This window comes from Leuciscus leuciscus (assembly GCF_965113295.1).
Source record: "Leuciscus leuciscus genome assembly, chromosome: 4".
In the NCBI taxonomy this organism is placed as follows: Eukaryota; Metazoa; Chordata; class Actinopteri; order Cypriniformes; family Leuciscidae; genus Leuciscus; species Leuciscus leuciscus.
This window is the reverse complement of record NC_138728.1, coordinates 8,000,304-8,012,007: the sequence shown is the minus strand read 5'-3', so window position 1 is coordinate 8,012,007 and position 11,704 is coordinate 8,000,304. Positions and strand designations below refer to the sequence as shown.

The following is an 11,704-nucleotide window of genomic DNA, read 5'->3' as shown; positions in this document are numbered from 1 at the left end:
CTGCTGGACGCGGAACGTTCCCCCTCCACGCTCAAAGTATATGTGGCAGCTATCACAGCCTTCCACGTGCTGGTGGCCGGCTCTTCTTTAGGAAAAAGCAACCTCATAGTTCGCTTCCTTAAAGGAGCCAGAAGGCTTAACCCGCCTCGGCCACCTTCAGTGCCGGCTTGGGACCTTTCTCTGGTTCTACGGGCTCTTAAGGGACCCCCCTTTGAGCCACTTCAGTCGGCTGATCTAAGACTCCTCTCTCTTAAAACCGCCCTGCTGTTGGCACTGGCATCAGTAAAAAGAGTGGGGGACTTACAAGCGCTCTCCACAAGCGCCTCCTGTCTTGAGTTTGGGCCTAACGACTCTAAAGTCTTCCTTAAGCCAAGACACGGATATGTACCAAAGGTGCTCTCAACACTGTTCAGAGCCCAGGTTATTTCGCTATCTGCCCTCCCAGTTTCGGGAGAAGATAGTGATGCTCACACGCTTTGCCCCGTCAGAGCTCTGAGAATATATTTGGAGCGTTCGGCCTCTTTCAGACAGTCTGAACAGCTCTTTATCTGTTTCGGGGGCCGCACCAAAGGGCTGCCGGTCACAAAACTCACGCTATCCAGGTGGATAGTGGATGCTATTGCTCTGGCATACACCTCACTGGGCCTCCCGTGCCCCATAGGTGTAAGAGCTCACTCCACAAGAGGCATGGCTTCCTCTTGGGCGTGGTCCAGTGGAGTCCCTATTGAAGACATTTGTGCGGCGGCCGGCTGGTCCGCTCCATCCACATTTGCAAGGTTTTATAACCTAGAGGTCCCTGCTCTGCAGGCACGAGTTCTCTCCATCTAGGCCCTGGCTCTATGGACCCAGGCCGGTGTGGAACTCAGACACACTGTTGTGACTTCATTTTCTATGTGGGAATAATATTCTAGGTCCCTGGCTCTTTTGACCCAGCCCTATACATATTTCTGAGTGGCTTTGTGCTTCACTTTATACTTGCATATCATTTTAGACCCGACGCTCTGGTCTGTGATATTTAGACTACTCTGTCATAGTCCCGGGGCTCCCCGGATTCTTAGAGTAGTCAGGGCGAAAAGCACGGCGTTTTAAATTGGGTTCCCACAGCGTTTGCAACGCAGTACGAGAGAACGTTCTCGTAAGGGAACGTACTTGATTACTTGCGTAACCTCGGTTACCTTAGAGATAAGGGAACGAGTACTGCGTTGCCTTGCCGTGCTATTTCGCTCATATCAGGTGTTTCGCTTCAGTCGATATAGACCTGTCATATGGCGAGTTTTCTCTGAATTTATACTCTGTCACGTCCAAATTGGCGCGCTCGAGTCTGGCAGGGCGTCAAGCGCTCCCATTGGATTGCGTGCTCCTGCTCACTCGCCATAGGTTTGTGCAGTTATGAACATCAATTCATAATTTGTTTGTTTATTGGCGGTACAGAAAACGACACAGCAACTCTTCGGCATGATTGTCCCGTGTATTTCAATGAGCGCCAAGGCAATGTTTTCCCCCACGGGCTAAATTCACATCACGTGACGGGGCGTTCCCGGGGGCTTTCCCAGACCAACCGTCTGTATCTATGGGCCCTATTTTAACGATCTGAAATGCAAGTATCAAGCGCAAAACGCAAGTAACTTTGTGGGCGGGTCTCGGCGCTGTTGCTATTATACCGGCGGGATAAATGACTCTTGCGCCCGAAGCAAATCTAAAATGGGTTGGTCTGAAGTAGCTTCATTATTCATAGGTGTGGTTTGGGCGTAACGTGAAATAAACCAATCAGAGCGACATCTCACATTCCCTTTAAGAGCAGGCGCGCTTGTTCCATAGCGGATTGTTATTATAACGGCGGATTTGCCAGGCACACGCCAGGAGCGCTTCACAGCCGAGGAGATCGACGTTCTTGTCAGGGTCGTTAAAGACAGAAAAGTGATATTGTATGGGGATAGGAGAAACCCACCCAAATCAGCTTCGGTTAAACAGGCATATAAAAATTTGGGTAAATGTGTAAGCTAGATTTCTGCCTATTTTTTCACATCTTCATGGACACAACAATGATTTCCCTCGTGTAATATTTTTCCTTGTAATAATATATGGTTTTCTAAAAATGAGAACTGCTGCGTCTGTGTGAAGATGAGATAAGCAAAGTGCACACGCAATGATTATGGCCAAGCATGCGCCCTTAAATAGCATATGAATAACATGCGCAACGCGCCACTGACTTTTGACTAGGTTTTTCCTGGTTAGTGGCGGAATTGTTTTCTAAACCTGCAAAATACGTTTGCGCCGGAACACGCCGCCTCTTTGCGCTGAACCTCCCCCGGGAGCGCAAATGCATTTGCTAGTTTACCAACGTGCGTCTGTGGAGGGAAAAGTCCGCTGTGCGCGGGTGCAAAATAGGAATGATACATGCGTCGGTGTACAAACTCAATTGCGCTGGGTGCAAGATAGGGCCCACAGTCCTTTTCAGACAAAAGTAGTCATGCTGTATATATTAGTACTGTTCAAACAATAATCATTTTATGAATTGGATTTATTAAAAACATCTGGAGCACAATTTTATTGATAATTGTAAAAAATGACACTTGAATATTTGCAGTCTTATAATCATTTTTATTCTCAAATGTGTTGGTCAATAATGACATTATCTTTCCATCTTTGTTTATTTCAGATTTAAGTGTATTTGCATTTGGAGGGATTTGTGAGAGTCTCAGCATTGCACTTTGGCACAATACTTGTACATCCAGCGCCGGTCTCTGAAAAAACATTCAGAAAAAAATTCCTTTAAGTATTGGAATATGCAGTTTCACACATCATATTTCCATCACCCTTTACACTGTCTACTTAAAACCTTTATCAATATTCGAATTAACCGAATATTTAAGAGAGGAAAAAAAGAGAAGGTTTTATTCTCTCTGAAAATATTATAAATCTGCTTTTTGAATTTTTTAACTATTCATCTTCATTGTGTCATCTAAAATCCTTAATTCTGATTGGTCAATCATGGCATTCTGCACTATATAATGACCACAGTCATTTCAGTTGACCATGCCCTTGTATTTATTTGATAAGCAGCCTCAAAATGCTCAGCTAGCCGGTCATTAGCGTAAAATAAACTCTTTCAGATGCTTCCTGTTGAGGTTTATTTATTGATAATCACTATTGCTCCTTACTTAACATTAACAATATTCATGTTGTATTATTTTGAGGAGCTGTACTTACTCGTGTTTATTTTCATGGTAGCTTTGAGCACCCACCAAGAAGTTTGGGTTTGGCACGGTCCAGTGAAAGGCCTCATCAAACCAGTTCACATAAGTAGTCCACTCGCAGTTAGCAGTACAGTGGCCGTTACTTCTACAGCAGTGAAACTGCCACCTGTGTGGAAAAAATGGTAATGACGTCAGCTCAGGAGAACTCGGGCAAAAAGTCAAAACCAGTCACAAATCAGAGCTCACCGTCTGTCCTCGTGCTTGTTGTTGTGGTAGCTGCTCATTCCTGTAATGATGTGGTGTGGTGGACACTCAAAATTTAGCACTTGGTCAAAATCATTGGCGTAAGGTGACAAGAAACAGTCGGAAGCAGAGTTAAAGGTGTCTTTACAGCCAAACTCCCACAACCTGTCCTCGTGGTGATTATGATGTTGGCTTCGATTTCATTAGGCACGGAAACAGTGAGGGACAAATTAATTATTAATTGTTCTGATTATAAATAAGTACTAAAGTATTGTATTTCATTATGACAATGTTACTGTTAAAATGAAATATTAACTCTTATTCCTTTCCAAACCAAATATGATACTTTTAATCCTTACAGATTAATGTTTTGCCCACTTTTTCTGGGGTTACAAGCTAAATAAATTATACATAAATTATATTTTATGGCCAATAACATCCATGATTTTAGTGTAAACTGCGTTTGGGCACGACTATATTCATTAATCTGTATTTTTGTGGACCAGAGTGGCCCATGATATTTTGACACTTAAATTTAGTAATATTTTGACACAGATCTATACCTATTCCGAAGTAAAATCTGCTTTCTACTCACCTCTTTATGTATGATATCGACTTTCCTGGAGGGCACTTAAAATCTAGAGGCTGATCATAGCTGTTTTCCCAGAGTAACTCTGTAGAGTTTGATTCAGACCAAACACTTAACAACAAGCTAATCTATTAATTTATAAAAACAAACAGTCTTTCTTAAAGTTTCTTACCTTGTCCATTGGCCAAGAGACCCGTCAGCAGTAGAAATAAAGCCGATCTCTTCATGGTGTTGTCAAATTACAAGACAACTTAAGACAAACCTACAGCTTTTATAAAGACCCCAGGACTTTTGGTCACATACGTAATGTAAGGTCAGTTTGTTACTTAACAAGTGGGATCCAGTCATGTTTGAACAGGTGGGACTGATTTGACCTTTTTAGGGGGATTTCTCCTGCTGTCCTTAAAAAATAATCTTTACCTTACTTAGCAGAAATTTGTAGTTGTTTTTATTTGCCAGCACTTGTCATATTTGAGAGCCAGTATAAAAGCACAGAAAGTAAGTCTTTAAAAAAGGATTACCATTTAATTTTGAGTTTTACATATATAAAACACAAACCTCAAGTTCAAGTTGATTTTGGGAATACTTGGCCCATTGTTCCACAGAATCACAATAGCATGGCAGATGCTCTTTTCTTCATTCCATATACAGTGCCAATCTCCATGCATACTCCGAATCACAAACATGTGACACATCAATACAAACATTACTAACAAGAGCGAGGTCACCCAAATATTTCTTACACAGATCCACATACAAGGAACAATCATACAACAAATGCTTCTCGTCTTCCATCACAAAATGTATTCAAAGTTAACTTCTTCTCTGTCACTGGAGTATTACTCCATCTGCCTGTTTCTATAGCTAAATGATGACCTGAGCATCTGAACAGGAACAATGATCGTACCAGCTGTATGTTATACAGATGCAATGTAGCTCTCTTCTACCATCAAGGACTTGCATTGTGAATATTTATTCAACTTTTTTTTATTTTTAGAACTGATGTATACCATGCATTGTGCTTTTTCTCTCAATCGCTGATTGAAAAAACATAAAAATGTAACAGAACTCTAATGCAGGAAACCCATGTTTTATACCTACTTTATCTAATTGAAAAGCATGTTATAACATTTTCTTGGATAAAATATACAAATCTGCTTAGATTGCCCAAAAGAGCTACATTGCTCACACTTGTACTGATACACAGTAGTTTTTTACAAAAAGATAACTGAACATTTTCAATACACTCCACTGGCTCAAAGCCCCATATCTCAGATCCATAATACAATATGGGTGCAACCACGTGATCGAACAAATACAAAGCTTGGTTACAGCTAAAGCACAAACCTCCCTGCCATTTCTGCTCCAAAATATCTTACAATTTATGCCAGTCAAATTAAACTTATGTTATTGAAACTGGAGCATCCTTTACATAGTTCAGCCAAAGTGACTTGCATAACTGTGTTGATTTGTTCATTTTGATCAGCCAGTATTAGGACATTTTATCGCCTGTGGAGAAATTGTACATAATCCGCCTTTAGCAGTAAACATAGATAAGTAGAGCTCTGTTAAATATGACTATTTTATATAAGCAGAAAAGCAAATATTATTATTTTAGTTTTGTGTTGGGTGCTTGATTTGAAAAGCTAAACTTATGTATGTTTCCTCAGGAAAGGCTAAGGGTTGTTGCACTGAGAGAAGATAAATATATTACCTCACATTATTTATTGAAAAATAATCAAATAATCAGTTTTGTTAATAACAAATAATGAGACATTCGTTAAGATGGATTTATTCATTAATAAAAAAAAAGAAGTGTGGTGTTAAATGTGCTAATCGTGGCATATTCTGTGTGAACTATTGCATTAATAAGTTAAATAAGTGATCGGTAAAGTAAATATGTTGTCTACTGGTACACTGAAATCATTAAGCACTCAGATACAATGTTTTTGGGGGGCTTTTGGTTGCAGGAAAAATGGATTTTGCATATTCAAGGCGTTTAAGAAAGATAATTCACACAACCTTATGAGCTGAGCAACATTGTGACAAACTCACTAACATTTACTTACAAAGTCATACAGTTTACATTCATTCCATTTTCTGTTCTCTCTCTCTCTCTCTCTCTCTCTCTCTCTCTCTCTCTCTCTCTCTCTGTCACACATTTATGCATATCAATGACATGAGAAATGTGTAGTGTGTGTATCTGCGATATCTCTCAGAGGGATGTTTCTTTAGGGTCTCTGATCTCTGTGACGGGTGGCTGGAATGATAGGATCTCTGTAAAAGTGTGACCTGCAAAGTGAGAGACAGAAACGACAATGAATCGGAATGAAGAATTGAGTTGTGGTTCTGCTGGTCACCTCCCCCAGCTAACAACCATATGTTCTAAATATGTTTTGGTAATGTTCCTGTTCAGTTATGAAAATGTTATTTCTAAACGTTCAAAACTGTGTAAAACAAACACTGTAAAACAAAAAAATTAAATGTTTTTTCTTGATTATGCGAACGTTAAGGGAACATTCCAATTCATCATTTTGCAAACATAGGAATGTTACTTTTGAACCTTTTCTAAACATTCTGAAACAAGTAGTTACACTTAAAATTATCCAACTAAAATGCTTCAGATAAAAAAAAAAAGAAAACATTCCATGAACAATGAATAAATGACATTTTTGTGCTAACATTTTGAGAACATTATTAATGATCAGGTAACTTAAAAAACAAACAAAAAAAAACATTCTATTAACGTTACTGGAAGAACGTTTGTTCATAACTTTGAGAGATGACTTAGTTGGGATTATTCTTCCTTAATCTCAACGCAAAGAAATGAAACCTAGCAATTCTCTTATTTTAGTTATTAAAGGGATAGTTCACTTTGAAATTAATTTTTGGTATGTTTTAGCTTACCTCAAGGGCATCCAAGATGTAGGTGTCTTTTTTTCCGCAGTAGTTTCAATTTTGATATTTTTAGGTCAAACCGTTCTTGCAGTCATATAAAGACATTCGTTCCAATGAACTGCCGTAGACAAGGCGACATCTAGTGTATATATCTATGCACCAGTCTGCGCACACGTCAGATCAGATCACTTGGACATGGCTGTGTATAAGAGGTAAAAACGATATAAATACTGTTCGTTTTCTCACACAAACCGCTCGTTTCGTGTCTTAGGCCATCAATGTGTACTTACGATGGGGAATTGTTTAATTTGGACGACGGGGAATTGTTTTAATTTGGACTCTGTGCATGCTCTTTGAGACAGTGACCATAGACCTGCATTATATGACTGACAGACAAGAACGGTTTGACCTAAAAATATCAAAATTGAAACTACTGCGGAAAAAAAGACACCTACATCTTGGATGCCCTTGAGGTAAGCTAAAACATACCAAAAATTTATTTCAAAGTGAACTATCCCTTTAACTGTCAAGATCTCATACGTTTCCATTGCTCCAGAGGCAGTTCTGTGTTGTCCATGGAGTGGTCATACGGCAGGGCCTCCGTTTCTTCCTCAGGTTCTCTGAACTCCGTAAACAGGGGGAGCTCAAGCGCTTCTGCAGCGCTCACACGTTTCTCTGGATCCAGAACAAGCATCTGCTCCAGAGCACTCACCGCTGAAAAACACACACATTTGACAAATAACTCTTAGATAAACCTTACAATTCACCCATAAGACTAGCTATGTTTCCATAGAATGGTCAAACCAACATTTGAAATGCTGTGCCATGAAATTGGTCCACTGGTTAGTCACAACCACAGTTGAGGCAAAGTCAAGTACGTTTTTTGTGTGGGTGTTTTGAGGAATTTATTCGGTAAATGTATTTCCATTGAAGTTAATGCACGTCTTCTTGTCAGATACAACAACTGTCTGCCTCAACTGACTGCATATTCCTAAAAATGTGCAAAAAACCAACTACTATGTAGTGGGGTTTTTTATGTGATGTCCCAAAATGTGCACAAAAAAGGGTAGATGGAAACATTGCAAGGAAATTAAATAGCTTACCCTCTGTGCTGGCTTTGAAGAAAAAAGTGTTTAAGTCTTTCTTTGGGACTTTAGGTAGACCTCTGATGTAGTTTTTGGCCTGTATGGATGGATTTTTAAAAAAACAAGCATCGATTGTGCATTTCCATGTGTAAATGTATGTAAAGTAGTGTTTCTTTTGATCTGTAATACACTCACATCTTGGCTTTGTAGCTTCATTATGAAATCTGGTGCTGGCGTTCCTGTGATTTTCATGATCTCTCTTAGCTGGTCCAAGTCTACAAGTCTATGTCAAGGATTAAGCGAAAGAATAGAGACAGTACAAGTCCTTTTCTGTTGTTAAACCTGTGTAATCTCTATTGTGGATAGTAGTAAAGCATTTTGGGTGAAAGCTATATCAATTCAGTTGTTTGTAAATGGAAATGTGCCGTGAAAAAACAACATCATTTTTCCATTAAGTTAAAGCATTCGGCTAATCATCAAAACACTAGCACATGTGAAAGCAGAAATTGTTTCAGTTACATAATGAGGAAAAAGATACGGTCATTTCCTTTAAAAAGTGGCCTTCCAAGCAACATCTCCGCCATGATGCAGCCCACTGACCAGATATCAACTAAAACAGAAAAAAAATGTTTGATCACATCAGTCAATAAAAGTACGTACATCTCTTATCAATAATGAATGTCTGTTGCGTCCAAAATCGGACATTTATTTAGTCACACACTTTTTTCGCCTACTATATAGTAGGGAAGTATGCGATTTTGGATGCAGCCCAGGACTCTAGTGTGCCATTGTGATGACCTACAGTGCCATCTAGTGGTTAGGGATGTAATAACTACACCTGTTTGTGAGTAGTGCATCCAGTTGAGGATAACCTCAGGTGCTCTGTACCAACGAGTCACCACATAACCCGTCATTTCTGAATCTGCCTGACGTGCGAGTCCAAAGTCCAGGATCTGAACACATATTTTTTTACACATTTCAAGATTTTTGAGGGGACCAATATTTGTAATCTTACATTAAAAACTCCAGCTTTTGAGGAAAGTTGCTGTAGACATTCTTCATTTATATTGCACCATAGACCGAGTTGGTTTAATACCTTCAGCTCACAGTCCTGGTTCACTGCCAGATTTCCTGGTTTGAGATCCTGAGGAACGACAACCAAAGTACACATTTACAAAAAACACAAGACTAATAATACATCTAATAAGAAAATAAATAGCTCCTATTTAGTACATATAAAGAAACATCAATACACGCCTCCATACATTTTCTCAGAGAGGAGAAAAGAGAAGGGATGGACAGAGGATGAAAGAATGCCAGGGTTGAATGAAGTGGTCACCCAACCCCCTCTGTGCATCTTATTAAACTCTCAGAGGTCACATACCCTGTGAATGATCCCGGCTGAATGAATATACTGTGGGAAAAGACCAAGACAGAGAGATTTATAGTTACCTCAAAACTATAAAGAAGCACAGAGTGTTTCACAAATGTGATGGTGTGTATGTCTGTGTCTAACCTTGAGACCCCTCAGTATCTGATAGACCAGAAACTGCACCCTGTCCTCGGATAGTCTCTCCATTTTCATCAGCTTTCCCAGATCAGTTCCCATAAACGGCATCACCAGGTAACTGAGAGAAAATAGGCATTACCTGCTGTTCCACTGTTGGTCTGTAATGACTGAACCGTATAAGTACTTTAATAAACGTTTGCTAATGATCTATATTATGTTAGTTATTATTGTTAATGGTGCACTTTCATAAAAAAGGTACAAAAGCTGTCACTGGGATGGTACCCTTTAAAAAGGTTCTAATATGTACCATTTAGGTACTAATATGTACTTTTGGCACCAATACCTTTGATGTGCACTCTTTAGGCACAAAGGTGTACCTTTTTAAAGCTTACCACCCCAGAGACAACTTTTGTACCTTGTTTTTTTTTCTGAGTGTAGCTTAAAAATCTAGTACATTTATAATGTCTACTTAAGAGCTTAAAGAATCGACTCACAAATCCTGAAATCTGTCCAACAAGATTTCCGAGGTAAAGACATCCAGAAGCCCAATAACCTGTACAGTTGGTTAGAATTAGATATTAGGGAGCATGAACAACGTTAACAAAGTGAATATAAAAATCGGACTTCTCATAGAGATAGAGGCAAAAACAGGGCTAAGGAAAATAGTTAACCTACATTCTCATGTTTCATGTGCTTGAGGAGTCGTAGCTCTCTGTAAGCGCGTTTGGCGAACAGTCTGGACTGGAACGGCCGGTGGAGTTTCTTGATGGCCACACGCACTCCTGTCTTACGGTCAATGGCGGAACTTTGGATAGATTGAAAGTAGGAAGATCAGTCTTTGACACATGTTCTTATAACACTTTACATAAGATTACTGTGGCGTTAAAGTGCAGTGAAGTAGACATCCATGGACATTATGTGGGCATTTTTCTACGTCTACGTCTGGACCCTAAAATGTGGTCAGCAAAGAGGTTGTGGATTGAGTGTAGTGCGCAACAGGTTCATTACTCAATCTGAAACTTGAGCAACTTAGACAAGTGAAGAATCTATTAAAGTGGAGAGCCTTCTGAAGACCAACACAATGTCTTTAATTCGGCAACTTCTGCTTGTTAAACGCAGACAATGGCATCAGCAGGGAGGCTTTGTTACGCAACCTCTTGTCTTGCAAAGAGAGAAAAGTTTATAGAGGTTTCACAGTTTCGCCCAGATAAGCCATGAGGCCAGGAAAATGAAGAAAACGGTTGGAATTGTATGACATAATTAAAAAAACAAGGCCAATCTATCAGCTTTCGTTCATTGCACCGCTTCCTTTAGACATATCCTCTTTTCTAATGAAGTTACAGAGTTAGTAGCCTACTGCATTCTTTCAGCATGTAAAGTCATTTTAACAGCCTATAATTAAACAAAAACGCTTGATTTATGGGGAGTTTAGGGGCTCCAAATAAAAGTTTTGGGGGTGTTAAATCTATGCATTTTCATAAAACTTTCTGCAGCTACAAAAGTTAACTTTATAAGTTAGTCGGAGTGCAACAGAAGTTGCGTTCGCCTGAAGTAACCATAGCAACAATACGCCGCTCGAACGCATTCCTTTTAGAATATGGATATTATTTATGGATTTGTAAAATATTTGTAGAATATAGGCTAGGTTACCACAATCTTTAAGACAGCTTTATAGCGCAAGACGAATCTTTGCCCTAAATTCCGAAAACTACGAAACAGAAATTATTTTTAAAGCCGACCCCCTGACGTGAATTTAATAATTCTGACACTTTAAAGAATTATGAACTTATAAATACTAACAATATACTTACCAGACCGTTCCGTATGCTCCGGTTCCTATCTGATTAAGATCTCTGTATCTCTCCGGCACGTCCCAAACGGTTCTGTTAATGTCCTGGCGATAAAATCCTGCCCTGGTTCGCAGTGACATTCTCAGAGGTTGTTGAAAGTATATCTTTCTGCCGTTTTTACGTTCTCATTTTTAGCCGAGAATTTTGATTTAAGAAGCTCTCACAGAAAGAGCGCAAACGGAAGGCAACTTGGTAGAGCGGTGGCAGATTTGGGGGCGGTTCAAAGTTTCCACAATTACGCACTGGAGACACGCTGAATCCACACTAGAACAATGTAAAGCTGCTTTTTCGGCATGTTATCAGATTTGTAAATGAGGTTTAACGGACGCCCT

The 11,704-nt window shown here is 39.6% G+C and overlaps 2 protein-coding genes across 2 annotated transcripts; both read right to left on the bottom strand.

Annotated features, from left to right (window-relative positions):
• Window positions 1–2,580: 2,580 nt before the first annotated feature.
• On the bottom strand, window positions 2,581–4,352 carry LOC309496866 (hemagglutinin/amebocyte aggregation factor). Its single transcript, XM_082167011.1, has 5 exons — window positions 4,202–4,352; window positions 4,036–4,114; window positions 3,444–3,632; window positions 3,211–3,363; window positions 2,581–2,744 (listed from the first exon to the last, which is right to left on the bottom strand). The coding sequence occupies exons 1-5, from the start codon at window positions 4,254–4,256 to the stop codon at window positions 2,699–2,701; spliced, it is 522 nt and encodes a 173-aa protein (XP_082023137.1). The 5' UTR covers window positions 4,257–4,352; the 3' UTR covers window positions 2,581–2,698.
• Window positions 4,353–5,805: 1,453 nt separating this feature from the next.
• On the bottom strand, window positions 5,806–11,667 carry mapk12b (mitogen-activated protein kinase 12b). The gene is made up of 12 exons (XM_082167008.1): window positions 11,334–11,667; window positions 10,198–10,327; window positions 10,017–10,075; window positions 9,529–9,640; window positions 9,397–9,426; window positions 9,109–9,156; window positions 8,851–8,965; window positions 8,551–8,622; window positions 8,208–8,287; window positions 8,031–8,109; window positions 7,468–7,641; window positions 5,806–6,321 (listed from the first exon to the last, which is right to left on the bottom strand). The coding sequence occupies exons 1-12, from the start codon at window positions 11,450–11,452 to the stop codon at window positions 6,245–6,247; spliced, it is 1,095 nt and encodes a 364-aa protein (XP_082023134.1). The 5' UTR covers window positions 11,453–11,667; the 3' UTR covers window positions 5,806–6,244.
• Window positions 11,668–11,704: the final 37 nt, after the last annotated feature.

What these genes read in the sequence shown, in the direction of transcription:
- LOC309496866 (XM_082167011.1), bottom strand. Translation starts at nt 4,256, where the DNA reads ATGAAGAGATCGGCTTTATTTCTACTGCTGACGGGTCTCTTGGCCAAT. An exon ending in AACAAGCACGAGGACAGACG is followed by an intron (nt 3,364 to 3,443) that starts GTGAGCTCTGAT and finishes TTTTCCACACAG; the next exon opens with GTGGCAGTTTCACTGCTGTA. An exon ending in TACCATGAAAATAAACACGA is followed by an intron (nt 2,745 to 3,210) that starts GTAAGTACAGCT and finishes ATGTTTTTTCAG; the next exon opens with AGACCGGCGCTGGATGTACA.
- mapk12b (XM_082167008.1), bottom strand. Translation starts at nt 11,452, where the DNA reads ATGTCACTGCGAACCAGGGCAGGATTTTATCGCCAGGACATTAACAGA. An exon ending in TGAAGCTACAAAGCCAAGAT is followed by an intron (nt 8,110 to 8,207) that starts GTGAGTGTATTA and finishes CCATCCATACAG; the next exon opens with GCCAAAAACTACATCAGAGG. An exon ending in GCCTCTGGAGCAATGGAAAC is followed by an intron (nt 6,322 to 7,467) that starts GTATGAGATCTT and finishes CTCACTTTGCAG; the next exon opens with GTCACACTTTTACAGAGATC.